Source organism: Corvus brachyrhynchos, unplaced genomic scaffold (genome assembly GCF_000691975.1).
Source record: "Corvus brachyrhynchos isolate BGI_N302 unplaced genomic scaffold, ASM69197v1 scaffold70, whole genome shotgun sequence".
NCBI classification, from domain to species: domain Eukaryota; kingdom Metazoa; phylum Chordata; class Aves; order Passeriformes; family Corvidae; genus Corvus; species Corvus brachyrhynchos.
In genome coordinates, this window is record NW_008236217.1 from 4,184,992 (window position 1) to 4,212,269 (window position 27,278).

General features: G+C 35.8%; 1 protein-coding gene across 4 annotated transcripts in view; it reads left to right on the plus strand.

Annotated features, from left to right (window-relative positions):
• The first annotated feature begins 6 nt into the window (after positions 1–6).
• WDR27 (WD repeat domain 27) overlaps positions 7–27,278 on the plus strand; it is a 94,145-nt gene continuing 66,873 nt past the window's right edge. For 2 of the 4 annotated variants that reach the window (XM_017745656.1, XM_017745648.1), the window contains exons 1-20: positions 7–189; positions 1,063–1,204; positions 3,486–3,610; positions 4,055–4,168; positions 4,886–4,937; positions 5,431–5,501; positions 6,402–6,516; positions 7,838–7,973; positions 10,983–11,086; positions 11,535–11,602; positions 12,527–12,660; positions 14,067–14,143; positions 15,719–15,797; positions 16,325–16,396; positions 17,565–17,668; positions 18,788–18,877; positions 21,738–21,859; positions 22,445–22,578; positions 26,486–26,583; positions 26,882–27,003. In XM_017745656.1, the coding sequence (XP_017601145.1) occupies positions 7–189; positions 1,063–1,204; positions 3,486–3,610; positions 4,055–4,168; positions 4,886–4,937; positions 5,431–5,501; positions 6,402–6,516; positions 7,838–7,973; positions 10,983–11,086; positions 11,535–11,602; positions 12,527–12,660; positions 14,067–14,143; positions 15,719–15,797; positions 16,325–16,396; positions 17,565–17,668; positions 18,788–18,877; positions 21,738–21,859; positions 22,445–22,578; positions 26,486–26,583; positions 26,882–27,003 (2,142 nt within the window). Of the gene's footprint in view, positions 190–1,062; positions 1,205–3,485; positions 3,611–4,054; positions 4,169–4,885; positions 4,938–5,430; positions 5,502–6,401; positions 6,517–7,837; positions 7,974–10,982; positions 11,087–11,534; positions 11,603–12,526; positions 12,661–14,066; positions 14,144–15,718; positions 15,798–16,324; positions 16,397–17,564; positions 17,669–18,787; positions 18,878–21,737; positions 21,860–22,444; positions 22,579–26,485; positions 26,646–26,848; positions 27,004–27,278 lie in introns of all 4 variants that reach the window. The other 2 variants (XM_017745668.1, XM_017745662.1) reach the window with 2 other exon arrangements.

Here is a 27,278-nt window from a genome sequence, read left to right on the forward strand (position 1 = left end):
CGCAGGATGGAGAGCGCCGGCGCCCGCCGTGCCTCTGGAGGAAGCCGCAATCCTGACGTTGTCTGCGAAAAACACTTGTTTAAAGGCAAATTGCCAGAGCCCCTCTTTCAGCTGGCATGCAGTCACCACCTCTGTGCTTTCCCTGTGAATCTCAATGAATTATGCGTCTGGAACACAGCCACTGCTCAGGTAAAGCTAGAATAGAGCCTTTCGTAGGCTGCTACCTTAAACTAAGCCATAAATAAAATATTTGAGGGTAATATTTGAGGTAAAATATTTGAGGTAGAAATGTTAGGTTTCACTTTAATGCTGGAAAGATACTAGCATTTGTTATGGGCTTTGTTATTGTGATAAGAATAAAATAAACTGTTGTGGTGGGTTGGCCCTGGCTGGCATCTAAAGCCTCACCCAGTCTCCTGCTCACTCCTTCCCAGCAGGGTAGGGGAGAACATAGGATGCACAAAAGTGAGAAGTCACAGGTAGAGACAAAGGTAGTTTAATGAGTGAAGGGAAGAAAAAGAAAAAAACTATATGAAGGCAGTCACCACCCCCTAGTAGCAGACCAATCCCAGTACAGGCTTTGAGCAACAGCTGCCTTAGAATCAATCTCCCAGGCCCTCAACACCTTCTTGCATGCAATACCCCAGTTTTATTGCTGGGCACAATATCACATGGTAGGGAATGTCCCTTTGCCAGTTCAGCAAACTGAAAAATTAGTTCCAGCTGTGTCCCCTCCCAACCTCTTGTGGATCTTCAGCCTATTATTGGGATGGGGAAACTGAGAAAAAGTAGGAAAAAAGAGAAGGGCCTCGATGCTGTGCAAAGAGTAGTTGGCAACAGCCAAAACATTGCTGTGTTATCATCACTATTTTTGTCACAAAATCCAAAGCACTGTGCCATGCAGCCAAACCCATCCCAGCCAAACCCAGTACAACTACATTGTAAATAAAAACTAGTTATCATTGTGCTGATTTCATGTACATTATCCATTTTTAGTTTTGTATTAGTCATAATCTTTGTTTGAAGTGATTCATTTAACTCTTCTTTATCTACATTTGTCAGCCATTATATTTGTTGGGGCATCATTACTCAATTTCTGCAGTGTCATTTGGAAGTAAAATCGATCCACTTCTTGTCTGCTCTGCCTCACATGAACGTGTGATAGTGTGGAATCTTGATGAATGTACACAGAAAGTGCAAGAAGGTACAGTATTGCTTATATAATTTATATATCATATATATAAACAAAGAAGTGATTCAAAAGCAATCATTCACCACCACTGACTCAGACCAATGTCCAGCCAGTTTCTGAGCAGCAGCCACCTTGGAAGGCCACCCCCAACACCTCCTTTTCCCCCATTGCTCCTTCTATAACAAGATCGTTATTTCTGAGAAGCACACCTCAGCCACTCAGATTCAGCAGCACGAACAGCCACATTAATGCTTTATTTCTCTGTCGCTCTTCTTCGGCAATGCCGACTTGAACCAGGCCGGTAGCGCAGCCAGTCCTGTCATTGTACCTTCTTTGGAGATGCTGCGTTCACAACCACCGGCCCCATGCGGCGGAGGCCCCGCGGCGATGCTGAGCTGGGTCAGGAGCTGGCCGAGGTGCTGTGCGGGAGCGAGCGCCTGCTGGCAACCTCGGGGCAAACACAGAGAAACAGTGCAGAGGCAGTGACGTTCTGCCATTGTGGAGTAAAATGGACAGAAGAAAAGTTAGTCATAGCAGTACAGCATAATTAAATATGCAACGCCAAAATACTACCTTTTCTGGAATACTTGTGGAACCAGTATTTTGCATCCTGGTTTGCCTCTCCTTCTGTCTCTGGAACACTGTTTTCATGTGTGTGTGAGAGAGAGACCAATGCAAGTATCTGATTTGGGAGAAGAGTGCATGAGTGAAAGAGCATTGTGGTGACATAACACACAGAGAACAGGAGTTTTAGTATCCTGACCACTGTCTTGGTTTGGAGCTTCAACCAATGGAATTAGATTCTAGGGAGCAGTGCTAACCTCTCTGCAAACTTAAATTAATTGATTCATTGGAAAGTAGAAGAACGATGAAAGGAAAAAAAAAAAAAAAAGGGCAAGATCCCCAGAATCATGATTCACTGGATTCCCAGTGGCAGTCTGTCCCCCTTTGGTGTCAACATTTAAAGTTGCATGGTATTGCCCCACACTACTAAAAGTTTCCTCCTTGTTACCTATAGTTAGAGATTTGCTGATGACTTAATGTGAGTTTGCTTGTACTCTGCTCCACTTTGAATTTACATATATATACACATATATATAAATATATATACTATGAAAACTAATGTTGTAAAGAAAAGTTTAACAAAATCAGTGATTCTTATAAAAAAAGGTCAGTATTAAATTTTAATCTGTGTAAGAGTAACATAGAGAATCAAAGGATGCTTCAGGAACTGGGAATAAAATGGGACTATGAATTTGGAGGAAATAAAACTGGAAAATAGGAATAGAAAGTAGCAGACAGAAAAAGAGTATGTGTAGTTTTGATACAAAGACATCTGACATCCAGATTGTCTGCTGCTGGATTTTTTCATTTTCTCTCCATCTACAGGCTCTTCAGCAGATGCTGTAAAGTCTTTGTCTCCCCAGACTGTCCTCTGCACGTTCTCGGCATGTTTTCTCATACTATTTCTTATAAACTGTGTCAAAGTAGTTAAGGAATTCTTTGTGGGATCCTGACCTGTTAATCAATTGTAAAAAGACTCCACAGCATCTAAGATGAAAGCCTGAAAGGACACCTGTTATTGTGTTTGTATTCTAGCTAATTTGTTCCCTATGAAACCCTAGAATATCCAAACTGTCATCACATTAAAGGCAGCATTATAAAATAGGGATCTGCAGAAACCAGTCTGCTTGAACCAGTGAGATGACCAGAATGAAATAATGAAGATAGGAGTGAAACATGACCTATTCTCAGAGCTAGTCTTATCTGACTCTGTAATGATATTTAGTCTTGTACTTCCTCTTTCAGTCTTTTCCCACAGAAAAATTAAAACCAGAGGAGGAAAATTCTCCTTACGTGTTGGCTGAGTGGCTGGCATATTCTCCCAGAAAAAGTATTTTTCAAAGCCCTGTTATGCTGTGCTTCAGTTAGGATTTCTTTCCTCCAAAGTGAATGTGGCACTAGTGGGCACATCACCCTACTCCAAAAACCCTTTCCCTGGCAATCTTCAATGGAAGCATGAAAGCATGATTTAATGGCAATTATTAATATCTCAAAGAGCACCAGATCATGTCTAGGTGACAGGGCAGATGGAGGAATTCTGGTGGTGCTTAGTTCTATACTTTTCTTTCTAATACCCTGGTGTAATTAAACAGTGTGTTTGTCTGTACATCTTCCTAACAGAAACTGGGACAGCTCTGTGGTTAGTAACTGCTACGCAAAACTTCTAAGGATCTCACTGCACCAGATTTTTGTATTTCATTGAGTCTCATTAACAATACAATTGCTGCAGGGTTTACACCTCGAGGAATTGTTATAGGAACTCTTTTGGGAATGGTGCTTCATGTAAGATTTAGCCCAGATGATCAACAAGTGGCAGTATGTGCTGGAAATCAGATCTACATGTTAAGTGCAAAGGTGAGATACCATACTTTGTAGCCATGGTACTGATATTTCTTTTACTTATTCGCTTTCAACTAAAATCATGATACAGAAATGTTAGTCAAATTAAGCAAAAACATTCATTTTGTGTCATAAAATAAGTAGAATTGATTCTTGATAATGCATCATATATCAGATAGAAGACTAGGTTTAAGGAATTGAAATAGTACCTCAATAACTTAGAAGTAGAAAATATTCTTAGGTCATTGAAAATTATTCCTGTATCATTCAGTCTGAAGAAGCAAATGTAATGTGTAGTGGCTTTGCCAGCAGGATGGTATACAGGGCTTCAGTTTCAATCAGAAACATCTTACTGAATTTTACTTTGAAAACAAATCTGACAATGATTAGCAACAGTTGTTGATTATTAAAACACGTATTAGTCAATTTTATGTTGAAGTCTATTCTGTTTAATCACAGAATGAAGCTATACTAGCTGAATTGGACGCCCACTTGGCTCCGGTAACTGCTGCTGAATTTTGCACATGGGAGAAAAATATGCTCATATCAGTGTCAGAAGACAGAACCTTTAAGGCAAGGAAACTGTAGAGATGAACTTAAAAAAGAATAGTGAATATATGAGGTAGTCTTATTTATTCCCCATTAAATATGTTTTGAAGATTAAATAAAGAACATCTTTGACTTTATGGAGATAAGGACATTGTTCTTAGAATTTCTTGGGAAATTGTAGTAAAAATTAATAACTCTTTTTTTAAAAGAACAATGCAGGTTTTGTATATTCAAAACTTTCCATGGTTAAGTATTAATTTCAGTGATTATTATCATCTGGAAAATAGAAATAAAATATTTTGATCAGTTTGGCTGCAACTGAAGTGTTTCAGATATGCTGAACGGAAGGAAAACATTTCCCTTTGAGTCTGCTGACATTGATCTGAATTTTACCTTTTGGGAATATTGGATTGGGTTATTGTATGCAATGCACCCCTCCCCTCTTTTCTTTTCCATGTATACCTTTTCATAAATTTAGCTAAAATCACTGAGAGGTCAACCTAAGCAAAGATGATACTTTGTGTATCCATATCATGTGACTTCCACCCTTTTCACCAGGGATGCTTATCATAGCTGGAAACAGGTGCTGAAAAAAATTCTTTCCTAAGAACATCACTTTCAGTGACTGCATTTCTCTGTTTTCACCACGTGATGGCTGTTAAAAGTTGTATTTTCTGTAGGCATCTAAGTAGGTACCTATCTTTATATTTTCTTTATATCTTTTTTTGTTTTAATCTAAAGGTGTGGGACTATTCTACCAGCCAGTTAATATATCAGTCAGGAATAATAACAGGTAAGTGTTCTATTTTTAAATGTATTTTTTCACAGCAAAACCCTCCTATCTCTAAACAATAATCTATGATTATTATAGAAGTTTTAGGTTGATTTAGTGAAAATAATTCTAGTAGACTAGGTAGCAGTAAACATATTATCCTTTAAAGCCAACAGTAAATATTTTTTCCTTAAAGTCTGCTTCTCAGTGGATAGTTTTAGTGTACTTTCATAAACAAGTCTGAAAACCATGCCACAGCAGCTTAGGTGACAGGTGCAGGAAAGCCCTGCCATGGCAGCTTGGGTGACAGGAAGTTCAGAGACCTGCAAACAGAAAGCCCTCAGCAGCACAAAGGCTAAGGCACACAAAGCACTGTGCAGCCAATAGAACTGCAGTAAGGGCTTTACCCCCCTGTCTTTATGAATAGGAAGACGCAATTTTTAATCATATATTTTAATTAAGTATCTGATTTGTGTCTACTCCAGAAATACTTTTATCTTTCTTTTTTGAGCAGCATTTCCTTTGCTAAGTCTGCTAATTGATGAAGAAAGCAAACAGATTATCACTGGATGTGCTGAGGGACAGGTAAGGATTGTCCATTAAACTCAGTCTCTGTGTCAAGAGTCAACTATTATTAATGTTTCTGTCTATAAAGAAGGTTCACAAACTGCCTGTTTTGAACTGCTAAAAGAGTTATTTTAATAAGCACAATTCAGTGTTTCGAGTGCAAATCATAAATGGTACATAAGACCTCTATTACAAAACAGAAACTTTTTCCTGAAAACCAGGAAAATTTTTAAGACCACAATCAGTGATTATGTAAGAAGAGTACACTGAGAGGCGATAAATATATCTGTTAAAAAAAACCAAAATAGGTGAAAAATAGGATTCTCCTATTTTGGCCAAAAAAACAAAGAAATGCATGACAATAAATGGAAGAGGCTATGATTTCAGCATTTTGGAATTCTAATAAAAATGTGGTAAATGTGAATATCCATTTCACCTCTTCCTTAATGGTAAGAATATATTTATGTGATATTTTCCAGCTGTTTTTCTTCAGTGTTACTATTCAGTAATTCTGAAGAAAATTAAAGCTTTAACTATAGTGGTGTCTAAAATGAGAAAAGTATAAATGAAATCCATGTACATGACCCAGTGAGCAATTACATGCATGTTACCTGTGATTTTTAATTGTGGCAAATAGTCTATAAGGAGCTTTTTTCAAACACATAACCTGTGGGAATTAGTTGTACAGTTCAAACCGATCGTTGCTGCTTTTGCTGCTTTTGAATACATTCCCTTTGATTATCTTTAATAATCTTAGAAATACATATAATTGAAGTTCTTGTCCAAGGTGAGATGCCATACACAAAAGTTCACTAATTACCTCCACGGTTTTAAATATTAGATCTTTAGTTTGTATTCATGTAAGCTTTATATTTAGTGTCAAAATGTTATTGCAATTGCTTTTTCTTTTTCTTGCAGCTTTGGATCTTCAGTTTAATCAGTGATCGTAATTACCGTTGCATAGCACATATCGACTTAAAGAAAGAACAAGAGAAATTCTGTAATAAAAAGTGGAAATCTGGCAAAGAAATAGGTAGCACAGTGTTCCTAGAATGCTGTTTATGGTATAGTGTAGTTGTTACTGGCTACTGAGTGTGTGCTTTTTATACCATGATAATTTATTGTAAGTGATAGACTTATGAGTCTTAGGCTGTGGCATGGAATTCTTACTGAAGCTGATATGTAGTTGGGTATTGGTGTATCTGGAAGGAGTTACTCACCTATGTATATAATAAATTCTTGGCCAATGCATTTGTTCATAAGACATTGCATCATGTGCACTATTATGTTTTTTTATTGAATTAACTATCCAAGGCTTCAGAGAGAACAGAACCACTGCCTAAAAATTAGTCTAAATGGAGTACCGTTTCTCAGTTACCTTTGAAGTTTCTAGGAGTCTCTTTATTTTTTTGTCTTTTCTTAGATATTTTTTAATCCATACCAGTACCTTCATGAAATGATATTTTTATGACTGTGATATTTCTAGTGATATAATATGGAGTACATATGAGTTTTTAAAGACTGCCCTGGTAACCCCAGCAGGGCGATTCTCTGATACCACACTGGTTTGATAGTTCTCTTGTTCTGCCTTGGGATCACCATGAGCAGGTGACAGCCTTGGTACAACAGGAGGTCACTCTCTCCCTGCTGTGGTGCCAGTGTAAACGCCCATCCCCTCAGCACTGCTGTGGCTTTCTTAGGGAAAGGGAAATCTCATTCGCCTCGCTTCCTCTGTTTCTGGATCAATGGCTGTTGTGTTCTTTCCTGCCTAGTGGTCCTGCTTCCATAATCCTAAAGTCCTAACCCAAGGAGAAAGACTGCTACATTTCTTGTTATTATTTAAAATCTGTGGATCTCACTTTCATGTTTGAAAGAGAGTGATGTAATGTCTGTGCCTAATGCTGAATTTAATCCTAATACTTCTTAAGTGTGAATTACACATGCAGAATGGATTGGAGACTCCTTGGGAACAGGGAATTGAGGTGGATTTTCATCTTGCTTTTGGATTATGTTGTAACTTTAGTGTCCACGGAATTTTCAGGCTAGTGGAAAGATACCCATCATGTTTAAGGATTGTTGGAATATGGCTTTCAGTGTCACTTCTTGAGGTGAAAACCCCTAAAATCTGCAAACTCCTTTTCAGTCCATAAGTAGACTCTTTGGATTTTGTCTCTAGGTATTTGAAAAAACCCACATAATGACAAGGAAAGCTGGCTCTTAGGATTTATCTGTCTTTTGAAATAGAAGTTTCTTGAGTGTGGTCTGAGTTTTTCATCACTGCTACAAATTCTCTCTTGAATCCTATTTCCCTTGTTTCTTAGTTTTTTGATAGCTGGTATTGTTGACTTTCTTAGGTGATGGGCAAAATAATTCCAAGCTTTGCAAAACAGACAATAAAACGAGACCAGAAGGATCAGTGGAAACATCGTTTCCTATCCTCTTAATTGAACATTGTGACTTTTTTGTATGTTTCCATAATGAAGAAAACACGTAAGTCCTTTAAAATACCACCTAGTATTTAGCTTGAATTTATTTCTAGGAGCTCCTATTGGTTCTTGAATTATTTTCACTGCAACTTAGTATTTCTTGAAAAATGCAATAGAAAAATCAAATCATGTTTTTAGTGATCTGCAAGTTTTGGTGGCCCACTCTTGGGAGGATAATGTACACAAGCTGATACAAAGTTAAAACTGGTTTTTATTCTGAAAAAATAATTTTATGAAAATGTCATTGAGAATATACTTTAGCATCTACTGAAACCAGATGATGAGGGAAGATGAGTTAAAATGTAATTAATAAATCAAACTTATTTTGAGTTTTCTGTCCTAAAAATGTTTGCTGCAGACACTGTGTGACTGTGTCAGTATGCCTTCCAAATTTAAATAATTTCTGAACTACATAACCTGCTCCAGTCAAACTTCTGTCACGACTCTTTCAGAACATGATGCTTTTACTCCTTCCCATGGAATTGGTTAGCCAGGTAGAATTAACCCTTATATTGCATTTCTTTCCTGAAGAGAAGTTGAAACATTATCAGGTACCTGGAGATCTGTTCAGCATACTCCCACAGGAAGTCTCAAAGAACAACCTGTTTGTGTTGTAATTTATGACTGTCACTTGGATAAATTTCTCAGCCACACCATGTTTTAGAAAACTTGTCCTAACTTTTGCTCTGTGGGGGGTTATTCAGACAGAACTGATTAATCTCTGGTTAGATATACAAACAACTTTTGATAAACAAAGAAGAAAAATATCCAGCAGTGTTGGATGATTTGGTTGTCTCTACGTCAAATTTAAGTACTCATTAACAGTTATTTTCATGATGCCTGCATATTTAGAAGTACCACCATTGAGAGGAAGGAAGTGGTGATTTTTAAGATGCACATCTCATACTTTAATACAGTGACAGCACTTGAAGGCCAGATGATGAATTATTACAGTCTGTCTTATTGCTTGTGTAATATCACTCTCAAATTTTCATAACTTTGTCTTCATCACAACTATAGGTATGATTTTAACTTTTAAAGATGACATGTTTTCTGCTGATAAAGAACCCGCCCTGTCCCTAGTGAGGTTGCTCCAGGAACTGACTCATTCAATTTTGCTTCTAGTCTGAATTACTCTCTTTTCATATACAGGCTTTTAGTATGTCTTTTACTCTGATAGTCCAGTGCTAGCCACTATCAAGTTCTCTCCTTGGACAGCAAATTACAGCTCATTAACAAGTTACCTCTGCACTTCTGGATAAAACTGTTTGCACCTTGTATAAGGCATGTTTTGTGTAATGTTTTTAGCATTTGCTCTTGAAATTTTCTGAGACTCAATGTCATTTATTTTTCAGTCCCCTTTTGGGACATGGTTGCCTGAAATGGATACACAGTAATACATTATTTGAAATAATTTTCTGAATTGAGATAACATCACTTTCCCATACCCACGTTACTGCTTCACATTGTACGTCTAAGGTCTATTTGTTCTTTCAGCTATCACATCGCAGTTGAAGGTTTTGTTCTGCTTATAAACAACCATGGCCATTAAATTCTTACTATTAATTCAGTTCCGTTATCTTTTGGGTTGACAGTTTTGTATTTATAAATATTTTTTTCTATTTATTTTTTAAATAGAGTGTGTTGGTTTCAGCAGCTGGTTCAGATTTGCCTGAACAATTGAGAAATCCCTGATATACTGCTTTTCCTGCCTGCAATGAAAAGAAACAATGAAACATTTTTGGAACACTGATGTCCAAAATTAGGCATCTCACACTTTCCTAAGCTTTTTGACATTGAGCAATCTCATCACAACGGGTTTTATAATTGTAAAGTGGGAGTGAGGTAAACTTCCTGGATATATCACTTTATGTTGTTCATAATAACTTGATAGTGACACTTCTTTATGAATAATTCAAAGAATTTGCAAATTAAATCAGTCTGTTACTGCCGTCATGAATGTAGTGCAAGCCACAAATAAAACTATTCGTATCAAGTAAAAGTATCAAAAACCAAAACTGAAACTTGTCTATTCCAGTCTGCTTCTTAAAATATTTGACTGTATATATTTGGAGAGGTTTTTTTGGTTGGCTTTTTTTGTTTGTTTGTTTTGTTTTGTTTTTAATAAAAATAGTACTAAGCCACTGTGGTGAGTTTTTTCATACCAAGTTACAGCTTCCTATTTTTCATATCCTTACTTCAAGTCCTGTGGTCTGGTTTTACAAATAAAACTGATAAGTCTACTGACTCCTATTTGGAAAATTTATTAAAATGTTGATGTCAATTTTTATTTATTGGGGCATCAAAACAGTTTTAGTTTTTTGAGAATGACAACTGTTATTTTGTTGCAATTATCTTATGCTTGATAATATATTTCTTCTGTTAGGGTGTTGACTGAAATTGTAACCAGTTGGTTTACTCTGTGGTGCTTGCAGAAGCTGGATTTCATTACCTGACTGCAATAGCGCGGCCAGTAAGCACAGGCTGAGACAGACATTCCAGACTTGCCTGGGGGTTTTCCCCCTTAGTTTGTGCTGGCTTTTCTCTTGTACTTTATGTAAAAACATACATTGAATTTCACTGCTTTTTGGGTGTTCATATAAGAGTGGCAAAAGTAAACTATGAGTGGATTTGCCTCTTGGTTTGAATTTTCTCTTTGTGTATGCAGTGCTTTTACAGCATCTCCCATCTCTTACAAACCACAGTGATTTTTGAAGAAAAGTATTTCCTGTGCAGATTTAGATGTGCCACGAAGCACTTACACGAAATCAAGGATTGCGTTCTGCTCTTAGTTTTAAAAATTTCACCAGTTTTGCTTGAAACTTTGAACTACAGATTTGAAAAAAAAAAAAGTTTTAAATTTAATGTATTTTTTTGTGTGTGTGTCTGCTTTATTATTGCTGTACTGGGACTGGGTAACGAGTATTAAAAAACCCAATTGCTGTTTGTTGTATGGTAACAAGAAAAGCTTCTTTATCCTACTAAGAGATATTTTTTCTCCTTGTTTTAATAGATATTCTTCCCTGAATACTAGCTATTTTTGGATAGGAACCTCTACTGGCTTGTTAATAATTAATTTGGCAAACTTTGAATTAGAAGCTTTTTTATCTTACAGAGGTATGTTTATAAGCTAGCTGATTACACCATAGCGTGATTGCTTTTGTTATCTGACATAAATAGTGTAAGAATTAGGTTGTGAAATAGCATAATACAATAGAAATCAAATATTTCCTAATATTTTTCCTAATAGTTTTTTTCCTAATAGTTTTTGTATGTTTTCCTGGACCTAGTGACTTTTCTCAGAAGACATATTGGCACTAGATCAGTGCAGTGGCTAGCAATGAATTTTTATTCAATTTTGCACGTCATGAATATTAAATACAAGGAATGTTACTGTACTCCATTATAATTTGAGGGTAAGCTAGAAGTATGTACTTTGAAGAGAGTGGATTAGGGTCATGTCAAATTAGTATGAGTAATTTTTTTGTGTGTGTCTTAGAGATGATAGGTTTTTTCTTTGGAAATGCAGATATTATTTTATAGCACAATGTTCTTGTTGGTAAAGATTACAGTGACCTCAGCATTCGGATTGCCAGATCATGTGCCTTAACAAGGAAGGCAGCTGATCAAAAGGTGAGTATGCAATAAACATTGCTTTAATAATTTTACCAGCTCCAGTTATTTTCAATAAATATTAATTAGACATTTTGCTGACAGATTAATGTACAGATTTGTTTTATTTAATGTGAATTACACAGAAATGTCTTTGAAGAGGGCTGATTCTTCATTATGGAATCTGCTAGTTTGAAGCTCTCGCAGCTTATGTACAGTCTAAAGTGATTAATAAGAAAAAGGTGAATTTTTACAGTGTTCAGGGTGTACCTTGAATGTCAAGAATGACCATTGGAGAAGCAGAGGAAAACCTTTAGGGAAAAAAAAGATATAAATATTGTTATACCTTGTTTCTCAAACAAATGTTAGGGTGCATTTGTTCTGAATCCTTCTAAAGGATCTGTCAAAATTATTTGGGTTTTGAGAAAATTTCTGTTGAAAGTCACTAAAAATTATATTAATAAAATGGACGTTATTCTTGTCTGTATACTCCACTTTTGATGTTGTAGTTTTCCTGCAGATGTAAGCTCAATCTAGGCTAGATATTTAACATAGCAGTCCTAGGCTTTAGAGAACAATTTTGTTTAAATTCAGTTCTTAGCATGTTCTTATCATGTTGCTGAAGCCAATCTTTCTTCCATGTGTATTTCTTTTCTCTCAACTCTTACTGCAAAACTGTCTCTAGTGTTGGAGGTGTTGGAATTTCTGTCACTGTTATGTATGTAAGTTTTTTAAAACACATTTAAGCAACATAGGTGTATTTTTGAAGGATAGCTTTAATCACTCTTTACAACTTAATGCTCCTCAGGACTAAATCCATGGATATTTTTGACTAATTTTTACAAATTTCAGAAATTGATTTCATTATTCATTATAAATGTGTTATTGTTTTGTACTTAAATTATGAAGTAAATGGAGTGTTAATTTATGGTATAATTGCTGCAGGCTTTATGTTTGATCACCTCGATGTTTGAAGATATGATTGCTGTGTTGGAAGTTAACCTTGCTGCATTGGTGAGAACTCAGCACAGTGATTTTGTCCCATGTGGAAATGAGAAAAGTCTATCAGTTTTTGCCAGGTACAGAATAATTAAATTTTTTTCCTCCATGTTGGATTATGGATTTGTTTATCTGGCACTAAAGTGTGTCATATGGTTTTCTGCAGTACTATTTGTTGACGTGGTTTGATTTTACTTCTTTTCCTATCATGCTTTAGTTGTATAGAGAGGGAGCAATCACAGAATCACAGAATGGTTGAGTTTGGAAGGACCTCTTCAGGTCATCCATCTTGTCCAGCCACCCTGCTCAAGCAGAGCCACTTGGAGTCATTTGCCCACTACAATGTCCAAACAACTTTTGAATATCTCCATGAAGGGAGAAGCCACAACCTCTCTGGGCAGCCTGTGCCAATGCTCAGTAGAACGTGTTTGCTAGTGTTCAGAGAGAACCTCCTGTGTTTCAGGTTTTGTGCATGGCCTCTTGTCCTGGCACTGGGCACTGGGCACAGAGCCTGGCTCTGGAGTCTGCCTTACAGCCTATGCTGCTGCATAGGCTTGTTCCTCCTCTGCTGCAGGACTTTGCTTTCACCTTGTTGAACTTCACAAGGTTGCTGTCTGCCCGTTTATCCAGACAGTAAATGTCTCCCTGGATGACAACACAACCTTCTGCTCTTTAAGACACTTCTCTCAGTTTTGAGCTGTCAGCAAACATGGTGAGGGTACACTCTGCTCCCTCATCCAGTTTATTAATGCAGATGTTTAATGAAATTATAGTCATGGAATTATGTGGAATGGAGTTATAATCTCTGGGTTACTCCACTAGCTCCTGCTTTCCAACTAGACTTTGAGCCACCGATCATCACAGTCTGGGCCTGGTTTTTCATCTGGTTTCCAATCCACCTCACTGTGTACTCATCCAGACCATAGTTCATCAGCTTCTCTGTGAGGTTCTTATGGGAGACAGTGTGGAAAGACATAGTGAGATCCAAGTAGACAATATCCACTGCTCCTCTCTCATCTGCCAAGCCACTCATTTTATCACAGAAGTTTATCAAATTGATCAAGCATGACTTCCCCATGGTGAATCCCTGCTGGTTATTACTTTCTTGTCCTTTATGTCCCTATAAATGATTTATGAGAAAATGCTGGCATCTTGAAGATGACAAAACCCCTGCAATATACCCTGAAGTGCAGATTTCAGTGCTTATAATAAAATCATCAGTTAATATGCACAAAACTGGGATCTAACATATAAAAGCTATGGTCTGTGAATCGAGTCAGGGCCGAGGCTTGTCTGTGCTGATGAGTATCTGAGCTGATAACTAATCCACTATGCCTAACTTGTTTTCATTAAAATCTCATTGCTACTGCACATGTATACACACGTATGCAGACAAATAACTAAAAAGGAGTTTTGGCACCTTTTCTAATCTGACATTTTTGTCCATTGCATTGGTCAATTTTTTGTGCTTGGTTTTATAATTTAGGTGTACTTTATTGGCAAATTCTCCATTGTGTAAAGGTTTAAAGAAAAACATGAAAGAACCTTCTAGTAAAATACCTGGTAAGTATAAACCAATCCTGAAATAAATTAATAAAGTTATATTTTGAATAACAGTAACAGACTTCCAGCTGTCTTGTGCCTAATACAATCCGTGCATTAATTTTTTAAAAAATATATTGCATTATATTTTTACTTCAATAGGAAGAATTTTACATTTCTATTAGTATTTCATATCATACATGTTATCATTCATGTAATTCATATCATGTATGATAATTTCATATCATACATGTACATCATTCATGTAATTGTAGTTGAAAATTATGGTTATAAGTATTTTTCTTCTTTTAAAACCCACTGTCTGAGAACTTTCTGTGGATTTTAAAAGTGTTAGAGTGTAGAATTCACATTTTCATAAATCATTCTTTGTCCATAGCATGTAGTAAATTTTTGTGTATAATTTGTCATTTCTTTCTTAACTTTGGTTATTAAATATACCAAAGAGATGTTCTGATATATTTTATTGTTCTGAATAATCTTTTGCCAATTCTGGATGTTTAGGAAGTTAATTTTTGCCTCAATATTCTACTTCTTAAAAAAAGAGAAGATCTGACTTCCAATTGCCATTGAAGCGCTTGTAGCTTTTTTTGGTTAGAAAAAATAAAGTCCAAAAAATATTAAACAAAATGTTTTCATCATCACCAATTGCACTTATTGTGCCCGTTAGAATGTCAAAGGTTATATCTCCAGGGGTTTATGGTATCTTCAGAAAACATCTACATCATTTTAGCTAGAATTCCAGGCTGCCTTGGACACCCATCACTCACAACTGTGCTGCCTTTGTTGACATCTCATGATCAGATCGAAAAGTGCTGTAATGAAATCCTTTGGTCCCTTAAGGCATGTGGTACTGGGAGCTTCTCAGGAAGGACCTTTTTGTGCCTCATTGCTGCATAGGGAAAGGATAGTTAGTGGCATTTGAAGGGACTTCTACCCTCAGCATAGGTAAATGTGTCCCAATGCATCTGAGTTTTTTCCCTGGGAATATCAACCAGATACAACATTTATTTGTAGACGCTTCCAATGTCTATTTGTTTAGTTTGTTTCTGCTGATATGAAATACTCATATTCAGTTTGGAGCTGAGGGGTGCCCCCCGGGTTTCCTAGTACAGCACTGGGCATGCAGACATTACCCATGACTTGAGCTGTGTAGGAACACAGATGCTTAGAGGTTCCCACCAGTCAGCTTGTTAGTGATCTTTAGATGCATTCCTTATTCCCTTATTCCAAATATAGGGTGTGAATACATTATAGCTAATGCATACAAAGTCTAAGCAGAGGCAGTTAGAAAACACATTTGTGAACGAATGGTGAAAAAGTGGTTCAGAACAGTATTCTTGCTACTTCAAAGTTTAAAGAGGCTCCTCCTCATTCATATTATTGGAGGAAGGTTGTAATACAATGTAACAGTTCATATTTCTTTCCTTTTCTCACAAATCGTAATTTTAGAGTGATTGGTCATAAACGTGTTTTATAAGGAAGCATCAAGTATTTATATTGTGCAAGCCTGTCTACCTTAACTGTAAAAATATATCAAAAAAACATTTTAATGTAAATTAAATTATTTTGCTACAGGAGTGAAGGGCACAATGAAAGATAAACCATTGGTTTTCCATAATAAAATTAAGTCATCAGGATATACAGCAGCACCACAGTGAGTAGAAATATTACTATTTTCCCTGCTTTATTGATGTGTGATATTTTTTCACATAATATAACTATGTGGTCTCATGACTTTGAAATTAACCACCTGTGAAAAACATTTATGATGTTATCAAAGAAAAGAATTAAAAAAAAATATTGTAAACCAAAATTTTCACAGCTTCTGGTTATTGGTCAACTTCTTTTTGAAATCCATATTAGGTGTCCTGATTCTTTCATCTGAGTAGACTCTTGTTTCTTCAGCTTGCAGAAAGAATTGTCTGGGAACTTTATTTTTATGGATTCTGACCTTCAGAATGCACTTTTCAACAAATGACTCATAGAAATGAAGGTGCAAACTCAGGCATAAGAATATTAGACATTTATATTGTCATCAAAGTCTACATTCTCTTGTCTACTGACATTACCCATAGATGTAAATAGTAAGAAAGAAGTAGGATTGCTTTTGTTTGAAACGATCTGTTTCTCCCATACAATGTATAATGTTTCATATAAGAGAGTCTGTTTTCTCTCTCGTAGAATGACCATGTTTTCTCCAAATACTAACCTGAAAAAAAAAGAGGTATCAAAGTGGAAGATCAGTTGTAAATGGTAGGTAATCTAACAACTCTGTTAGAGGAGGAACAAATTAAAAGAAGGGTTATTACAGTTCTATTGAAAATATGGTTTGTCTCTGCTTCTCTCATTGGAACTTTTTAGTAAGGGTTGTCAATAGAACTAAAAGGCTTTGTAAATTTGATATAAAATTTATCACTGCAGCAAGTGATTTGGTTTATCAGACTTTGAATTAAATTGGAGTGCTTCATATAAAAGAAAATATGCATATCTATTTTCCTAGATTTTTGTTGGTAGGAAGAAAGGTGCTAAATATGGTTGGAAGCTAAGTCCCAACACATTCTTAAGCTGCAGTTCTAGTCAAAAAAATAACTGGATGTGGCACAGGGAGAAGTGATTTCAGATCATGTCCCTCATTCACCCCTAAAATATTGTTACTTTAAGTTGATGCAAACTTATTCCAATGGATTTAAACAGAGTATGTGTAATAGTACAAGTTGACCAGTGCAATCTTTATCACTGGTCACAAAGAGCAAATGTTTTTCTAAAGCTGGCATATTCATGTTAATTTGTGTGGAATGTTAAATGGGGATATTGCACACATTTTTTCTCTTTACTATTATTAAAGTATTTGCTTTATGTAATACAAACATGAAAGTAAAGAATGATTGATGCCATCATTTCTCTCATTTTAAAAGAGTTGTTAAAGTGTTAAGAAACCCACTTAATAGCTCAAGACTAAGTTTTTGTAAACCTTGCACCCATAGGAACCCTTACATGAGTACTTCAGATAATTTCAACTTTGGTTTAGCACTGGTTTATATCAGTTAAGCTACTTAGTATTTTAAGTTTTGTGTGGGTTTTTTAGTTAAATTGCTTTTTCTAGTTAATATTGAATTTTTTCACAAGGTCTTTGTAAACAAGGTAGAGTTTACATTCTTTAAATACTTTTGTTAGCTATGTGACTTAAGAAACTTAATTTTTTTGCAAGACTGTTAATTTTTGATCTCATGAATTCACAACTCTCACTGATAGGAGTAGTTTAAATATGACAATTTAAAATTAATTTGGCTCTTACCTTGGATTTGATCTATTTTTTCCAGCAAATATTTATATAAAGATGTTTAGAATAGTTCCTAAAGCGCATTTATTTCATAACTGAAATGAAGTTGTACTGGTTTCTTTCCTTTTTCCTTCTTTGAAGTAAAAATAAAGAATATCCATTGGAAAGTTATCCTCCAATCAAATATGAGAAAGAGATATCTCTTACTTGTAAACCAACCCCAATTTTTTGTATTCAATATTCTGGTAAGTACAGGCTCTATAAAAAATGCAGTTGTGTCAGTGTGCAGAAACAAATCCAAATTTGTGTGGCATAGTTTCTAAAAATTGTGGATTTAATGTGGATAAATTCACAGAAAACTTTCTGGTAATATCACATACTGTTTTGCCATAATTTTTTTCTTGCAAAACCATGCAAGCTGTTACTACATATGCAAAAGGATTCTATTTCTGACTTTATGTCTTGTTTCCTTTTGAGTTTAACTTTTCCACTACTACTTGAAAATTAAGAGTTCTTTCACTAAGGAATTTATTTTCTGGCATATTTACTTAGAGTCATTAGGGTGTATTAAAAACTGACGTTTTGTTTCAAAATACTCAGAACACTCCTATTTCTTACATAAATATTATTCAATTTTTATAAATTAAAATATTAAAAAGGAAATTTTTCTGTGTGATCCAAAGAGAGGCATTTTTCTTAACTGCTTTGGATAAATGACTATTGCGATTGGTTTAGTCAGTTCCTATGTAAATATGATTAAGCAGAAAGCACTTCCTAGATTAGCAATCAAGCATTCTACCTGGTATATAATTATGTCAATGTACACCCTGCAAGCCAAAATATTTTCAAAATATTTTAAAAATTAAATCTTTGTAAGTATTTTGAGGACAAGAACAACTTTCACCATCAGGAAATAAAAGCAATTAGATGCAATCAGTAACTTTGTTAAAATATATTCCAGCCATCTCTCTGTTTTGCTAGTACATTTTAAGTATAAACTGTTTTTCAGTTTGAGGAAGAAACATCTTTCTCTCTTTTTCTCTTTGTCTCTTGCACACCCATGCATGCACACACAGGCTTAAATAATCACAGTTTAGCAAAAATTTCAGAGGGTTCTTTGTTTGAGTTAAAAAATGTTGTTATTTAGAGAATATGTCAGGACAAGAAATGAATTGCCTACAAAATCATACCAAATTCTGCAACACTAATTTGTGATGTTCATACAAAATCTGTGTTAAACATAGGATATGAATATCTGGTTTTTGTTCTGTTTTAGTGACATACGTGTTTTTTATGATTAAAGAAGCAGCATATTAGCTTCTTTTTGCTTTCAAATGTAAATCATTAGATGCTCTTCTTTATAGGGGATGGAGAGCTGCTGGCTTGTGGCCTGGCTGACAAAACTGTGCTGATATTCAATTCCAATCTCACTGATGTGCATAATGTTTTTTCAGGTAAATTTATGAGTTATATTATTGAAGATATAGCATATGATTGAATTTGATCTAAATTGGCACAGATTCCACTCACATCACCCTGAGAACAAGAGAGAGGGAGTACTGATGATTCAAGATGTAAATTTTATTTTTCTGGTTGCTTAATTTTGTCCTAGAATTAAACTGACTACCAGGTGTTCCCATTATCTCAATTTTTTGTGAGGTAAGAAGCAATCTATGATTATATATATTGAAATCTTCATCATGATGTATATTACAATATTAAAGAGATACAATAAAGGCAATATATTGCAATAATAAGGCATGTGTATATTGTAGTAGTATATTCTTATAGTTTATTAGCCAAAAATTGGTTGTGATGACTTGGCAAAAGATGTGTTTGCTTTGCAACTCCAGACTTCTAAAGAATAACCATCTAAAAAAAAAGGGACTGTTCCTATGAAGATATCCACAACTACAAAAGTGTATGTATGTGTAAACATGTAGACTTTTAAATGAGTCTTAAACACCAGATTATGTCTAAATTTCTATAGGAACAATCTGTTAAATTTTTAATAACAGTAAATGTTATGACTTTAAATCAGTCCTGCCAAATGAATTTTCTGTGAGAGCTCATAATGGAAAATGAATGGTTTTTACTAGCTGACCCTAACAAGTATTAAAACCGGACTACTTACAGATATTTTAGAGAATTATTTCTAAGTAAATAACTCTGACAACTGATTTGTGAAAACAGTTTTCTTTTTGAGTAATTTTCATTATATTTAGTGGAAGAAGCTCTGACATTAAGGAGGCAACATTACTAATATTCTCCTTCTTGTGTGAGGAAATTGATGAAAATATGCCATGTGGACAGAGTCTTTTTCTTCTACAATAGCAAGTTCTTAAGTTTTTCACTGATTTATTTGATTGGTACCTTTAATCCTTTGTGTCTTTTTTTTAATGATGCACAAGTCTGAAAAACAATGTAAACCACATTCTATTGTGCATGTAGTTCTTTTCAAAAGCAACATAAGTGTTGAACTGCCAGATAAAGTAGTGCAAGGGAGTAGGAACTGCAAACCATTAGTTGCCTGCTTGTTTCATTCACATTGTTTTTTTCTGTGCAGTTCAGATTACCACGTAGTCACCTGCTTACCTTCTACTTTTGACGCTCGTGTTTTAGATGTGTCATAATATATGTGTTTTCATGAAAAACCATGATGCATTATTATCACTCAGAGCTGCAATCAATGGCAATGTAAAATTTTCTCTTCTTCAAGAAATGAAAATTGTATCTATTCTGCTAAAAAATTTCAATTTCAAGGCAGCATTAGCATCTGAATATTGCTGGTTATCAAAAGTCATGGTTTTATAAGGCAGCATCAGAGGAGAGGTATAACAACAGTTTTGCTGTAAGCCTAATTTATTCAGTCTTGTTTCCTGAAGGGCTCAGTTACAGTTTTAAGTAGTTCTGCATTCTTCTTCAGTGGTGGCTCTTCAGGTGTCTGTGTCCTGTAGTGAAGTGCAGGTAATGTTGAACAGCTGTAAAGAGTTACAGCCAGCATGGCCTTTTTGAAGAAGTCTTTTCACAAAACCAGCTGCTATTCTCAATTTGCTCCAGGACTGGGGAACCCTGAGTAATTCCTGTTTTGAATCTTACTGGGCTCTTTCAAGCCAGCTGGCATCTCCTTCAGTGTGCTTTGGGACTGAGGGGCCTGGAGCGCATAGATTCTTAAGCTTTTTGTGTGGCTCTTCCAATTTTCCAAACCTCAGATTTTCCTAAAGTTTCTCAGGTTCCTTACTACTTTGGAAAACTGTTTTGTATATTCTGTTGTGGTTTTCTTTTTTTTGGTTTGTTTGTTTGATTGGTTTTGTGTTTTGGTTTTTAGAAAATCGAAGCCTTTAAATAAAGCTTTGTGTTGTGAACAAAACAAGAATAATACTCACATGTGTATTTGTGCGGTACCTGTGCAGTTTTCTGGTGAAAATTTTGCAGCTGTTTGGTAACTGGGAATTAAAATATCTCATTTATAAGAGTTTTTGTAGCCATATGTCTACCAAATGAAATATCTCAATTGCTGAGATAAATTTAATAGCCCTCCTGTAATTTAAAGCAAACTATTTTTTAATATAAAACTTCAGTTGACTAAAGATAAAATGTGCACAAGAGGGCAGCATAAGAACTTTGAATGTTTTAAGGCTAGATGAAATTTATCAGACTTTATCTGACAAATTGCAATAACATGCATCAAAGTTTTTAAAATTTGATTGACATTTTTTGATCTTTTTGATCAGCTTCAATATAATGTTAGATCACATTAATATTTTAGCTTTTGAATATTGTTTCTGGCTTTTAAAGTTCTTTCTTTGTAAGTTTACATTCTTGTTTTTAACAAGCCATTGAAATGGCATACTCATTTTATTTTGACAAAAATAGCTAGCTCAGTAATAAAAGGTTAATAAATAAAATAAAGTATTTCAACTATTTTCAATGTCTTAAGGGGTTTCCAGATCATGTTTAATATAAAATTTCATTATAATATAATACTCAAAATCTTTTTTCAATACTGAATCTTTGCTTAAGTTTAATTTAAAGCATATTTCTTGAAAGTGCTCTTCCAATAACTTTGAAAAGTTAAAGTTGGAATTATCTTTGTCTGTTTATTAATGAGAGACATTTTTCTGTGTTTTTTGGTGGAAGAAAATTTCAATAGCTGGTTTACTGTTACCAGTTGTAATCCAACCATTTGAAACCTGTACTTAGAATGTATTTTAATATTGTGCATAATTGTATTAAAACAATACAATTAACTCCAGAGAAATTAATGAATGCAAGAAATGAGCTTTATGATATTTCCATTAATATTTTTATTAGGTCATGATGGTGCAGTTAACTCTGTTGGCTGGAGTCATGACAAGAAGTGGTTAGTTTCTGCATCAGAAGACCGAACTTTAAGGGTCTGGTCAGTCTGCAATAAGGAGCCTGCCCTAATTCTGGTAATTGGAAGCTTCCATTGGTTTGGACACAGAGAACACTGTTTCGCACTTTCATTTACTTCCATTTTAAAAGCTCTGTAGAAAGAACCAATTTCTAGAACTACTGAATGGTGACTTCAGCTGATATAACAATCTGGGTGATCTCCATCGAATTCAAATTAGGTTTTCCTCATGATAATTTAGGAAAAGAAAAAATCAAGCTTGATAAAAAAAACAACTAGTGGGCATGTCTGGAAATTTTGGTTTTATTGTCTGGTCTGTACATTTTATTTCATTGGCTCAGCTCTGCTTGGCTTTAGTTTACTCCCCAATTCAAAAAGAAGTTCTAAGTATGAAGATAGATTGTGCCAGATTCAATTGACTACAGATACAATTAAATTCACTTCCAGCTAATTTAAGCAGAATGAAATCTTTATTTTGAGAGTAATAGATGTCAAAAATAGGAAGGGCCACTACACAGTAGTTTAACCTCCTGGCCTATGATCAGCATTACATGAGGGAGGCTCTGCTTTAACACCAGGAATCTCAGAGCAAAAATATTTGTTATGTTTGAATCCATTCTTAATAGATTCCTTTATTTTTCAGGGTAAAGAGAACTTCCATAAGAATGTACGCTTTGCACAGTTTTACTTTATAGATACATTTATATTGCTGTGTTGTGGAGCTGAATTTCATCTATTAAGTTTCCATCTAGACACAACCAAGGATGACCTAAAACGGTGAGTTCATTTCTCATTAACAGACCAGTGAAAGTGCTCGTACAGTTTGATCTGGGATATTGTCAGTGGTGAGGTGAGGTGAGCTGAGGGGGCAAAAATATTACAGAAGATAAGAAACTGAACAAATGGTAAAAGCTACTTGCAAAATATCTTTGAGTGGAAGGACAAAAAGAATTAGGGCTACAACACTGAAGTCTTAGTTGATATTGTGAATGGAATGTCCTGTCTGCTGATAATATTAAAACAGTATTGAGCTGCATCCTTAGATGGGAAAAACTGGTCTATTTTCTTGGTAGTTTTGCTGCTGCACAGAAAAACATACTAAGTACAAGCTTAAATATGTTTAGGAATAGGAGTGCTTTCCTGGATTGAGGCATGGCCCTGGTATGTGGAACTTCACTGAAACGCTAAATGGTCAGACAGAATTATGTAATAGCTTTCTTCCATAATCTGATTACATACCTTCTGTTTTACTCATTAATTCTTAGTTTATGGAGATATTAATAAAATAAAAAGGGAACCCAAATTGCTACATAAACTTCAATTTCTAACAGATAAGAACGAATGAACAGTGTCCAGCTCAGTGTGTCCACAATGGCTGCCTGAATTTTAAATGACTTGCACTTTGAATTGAACATGTATAGGACGTGTAGCAAATGCACTGTGTCAAAAAAAAAAAAAAATTCTTAAATATACTAAATTTCCTCTTTTTTAAAAATAATGGGTACTCTTCTATTTTCCCTCCTCTGTTGTTTTCCTTCCTCCTCAGTTTTCTCATGACTTATATTTGATGAATCCCAGTTTACTCTTGGTTGATTTGCTTTCTATGTGAAATTCTACCTGGGCCATGCCCTGTGAGGTATTTGTGTAGCAGTCTGCAGTGTAGAAACAAGGTACTTCAGCTAACTCAAACAATTGTTCTTGCATTTGGGAGCAACTTAGCTGTTTCAATCAGCCTCTCTTAGCAGGGTAAATTGGACCAAAAGAAGCTTCATACTGCCTTCATTAGATTGTACCTATTATCTCAGTCAGCTTATTTAAAGTTAGCTTGGGTAGGTTTACCCAAAAATAGAGATAAATCATTTGCTCTTTGTTGTGGGTTTGATGCTGGCTAAAAGCACCAGGCGCCCACAAGAATTGTAACAAAGGGTTCATGAGTTGAGATAAGGATTAGGGGAAAAAAACACTCTAAGGCAAAGCAGGTTCAAAACTTAAACAGTTTTGAAAAAGACGAGAATTTATTATTAAGAGAATTAAAAGTAAAAGGGTAATGAGAATGAAAATAAACCTTTAGAACACTTATTTTCTCCCCAGCCCCTCCCTCTTTCCCACCGACCACGCAAGGAGACAAAGCGTGGGATTTTGGTCAGTCTTTCACTTTCTAAAAATATTTCTTCAGTATGCTTAGGGAAAGGAGTTTCTTTCTTCTTCTGTGCCATGGGATCCTTCCCACAGGAGATAGTTTTCTGTGAATTTCTTAGCATGGTCTTAATTTTCACGAAGAGTTGTCCCGCCCGACCTGCTGTAATGGGAGTTCCTCCCACGGGCGTAGCAGTCTTCCCAAAACTGCATAGCATGGGTCAGTTTAGTTCATGGGGTTTAGTCTTTTAAGGAGAAGCTGTTCTAGTTCAGAAGCAAGGGCTCTCTTTCTCTGTCTCTGGAGGCAAGGGTCTTCTCTCTTTGTTCAAGTTTCTCACTAGATTACAGCTTTTCAGCATCCACATACTCCAGTATGAGCACTTTTCCTCATGGGCTGCGAGTGGATCTCGGAATCTCCCCATGCACTTAATGAATTACAGGGAAACTGTTGTATTATAGTCTTCACTGTGGCTTGTAGAAAAAATTTCAGCTCCAACGCCCCGGGCACCTCCTCCCTCTCCTTCTTTTCACTGACCTCAGTGCTGCCATGTTGGTTCTCCTCATGTGTCTTCACTTTTTCTTCTTCTCTGACTTGGAAGAAAATTGTTGTCCGTAGGTATTATTGTTCTCGGGGTCTATCAATTGAAAAGTTCTTATAGAGCTTTGCAGCGCTGAAAAGGTTGATCTCGTCTGTGCTCCGTGTCAGGGAATTGTTTGCCATGTTTTCGTCACTGGCCACGTGGTCCCTGCTGGCATCACACAGGTGGTCCTGGCATGCCAGGCCTGGGGCTTCTTGGAGTCGGGTTCCCAAAGCGAGTGGTAAACTCCATCTAAGGCTAAATACTGGCACGAGACCGATAGCCAACAAGTACCGTAAGGGAAAGTTGGAAAGAGCTTTGAAGAGAGAGTTCAAGCCTTGTGATTGAGGCGGCAGCCCTCGGATGGTGTGAGGCCAGCAGTGGCCCCCACCCTGCCAGGATGGGCCCAGGTGTCCGCCTCATCACCCCTTGGAAGAAAAACCCCGCGTATTTTTCCCTTCTTCAATATGTCATCACAGAGGTGCTACGAACTTCTCTAATTGGGCCAGCAACCTGCCTATCATCAGAGCCTTCAGTGATTGGCTCTGTGCCGGACATAGTATAAGCTTTGAGTAGTTTCATCTCTCAGAAGCTGCCCCTGTCGCTTCCTCTGCCCATTAAGAAAACTAGACTGTTTTAAACTAACACACTCTTGAAGTCTAGTGCAGTTTATTTTTTTCATTTATTTGAATAAAGTACTTGTGGAAACTACAAAATATTCTTGGATTAAATTGCAAAACACTGTATATGTCTGCTGCGCCATCACTCCTAAAGTAGCTCTGATGTCTATCTGAAAAGATCAGCAGACCATTGTTTGAGAATGACAACTAAAGGAAAAAGCAAGTCATTAAACATTTTTCTTTTGAACAGATCTGGCTGATAATCATGTTGCTCTTGTCAAATGATCTCAGTTTTGCAAACTTTTAGCATTGTTGGAAAGAAACAGTGATGATTCCTACAAGCATGTCATGCATGGACTTTTGTACTTTCATTAGACAGAGGTGCTAAAAAGCAAGTATAATATTGGCTGTTACACAGGAATTATTTTAACACTGTGCAGACAGTGTCCAGCAATGGCTAAAATCCTGGTGTGTTATCAAGGCGGTTTTGATCACAAGTCTGAAACACAGCATCGTACAAGCCACTATGAAGAAAATTAGCTCCACCCCGACCAGACCCAGTACAGTTGTTAACTCTCTATTCCTTAGGTGACTTCTCTGAAAATCACCCTCTTCTTGCCTCACATATCCATATCCATATCCATATCCATATCCATATCCATATCCATATCCATATCCATATCCATATCGTCATGTTTTCTGTTTAAGAACAGATCCCTGTTGCCTATGTGGATATATTTCAGTAAAGAGAGAGTTCTAATCAGATTGAATAGCAACACAGTCTTGTGTAATATAAAAAAGTCTGAAGCCATTTTAGAGGTTTTGGCATGTTTTCCACATCTGCATGGAGCTGACAGGTAACCCACGGGACCTTAAAGGGTTTTGTGTATGTTGGGAAACAAAATTTCTTTGGTAGTGTGTGATCAGCCCCTTATTCCCCTAAGTGGAAATTATTCTTTCCTCACTGTTTTCTCTTCATTTTCTTCCTGATTGCCCTATCATCAGCACATTAAATGCTACACTGAAACCAGTGGCATATCTGCTTTTTCGAACATAGGTACATTACAGACTTCTTTTCAACATTTTCAATATACATACAGGATTATTTTAGTGTTTCATGTTGACGGAAGATCAGTCTTCTGTATATTAATATCATGTTTGCTTTCATCCAAATGAGTTTTGTTACCAAGTTCTTTAATAGAGTTCAGCAATAAGCCAAAAGGTCTGTGGCTTTAATTTTTCATAATGAAAGCATTTTGATTTGCTTTGTGATTCCAATGGGAGTTTACTGGTGACTACAAATCATAACTTATTTCATTAACACTAGCATTCATTTGATATTGTTTGCAGATACAAACAGAGGAGTGTTTGCAAATTGGTACAGAAATTTCCCATGACATCAACAATGGAGATTACCAGCCTTTCAGCAGTAAATGAGTTCTATTCTTGTATCCTTTGTATGTATTTTCTTTGCAGTTCTTTGGGCTTAATGACATGGACATCAGTTAAAGTAAGTAGCATTTGATTATTTACTACTCCTTTTCTATTAGAGTAAAACACTTGTAATTTTTTTGATGTTGAACTTCATCCTTAGATGAATTTTTAGTGCTGTAAGATTTTTGGTGTTGCTCATAGAGGATTAACTACAACAGAGTTAATATATATATTTATTTATCTGTATTTTTATCTGTCTATATATTTTTGTTCCTTTAGATAAGTTTAACTTTAACCCAGAGAACTGTACAGATATTGTACTTACAGCTGGCAGCAACAGAGCATTGGAAGTTTTTGACCTCAATGCAGGCTGCAGCACAGCAGTGATACCGGAAGCTCATGTTAGATCAGTCCATCAGATCTGCCAAAATAAGGTATATACTTTAGTGAATTTTATTTGTAGTACCACTACAACACCATCAACAAAGAAATTGAAGGCTAAAAATAGAATTGCTAGTAATCAATAAGTTTTTATGTATTGGGGAGGATGGGCAAGAACATGAGTCTCTGTGATAGAGTCATACAGATTTCATTTGTTCTCTAGTGTAAAGGAGGGAGTAGTGAGACTGACCGAATGATCTTGCTATTAGAGAAGTGTTTATTACCCTTTGCCTTACTTGCACTAGACTTTAATACTGTAGTTCAGCAG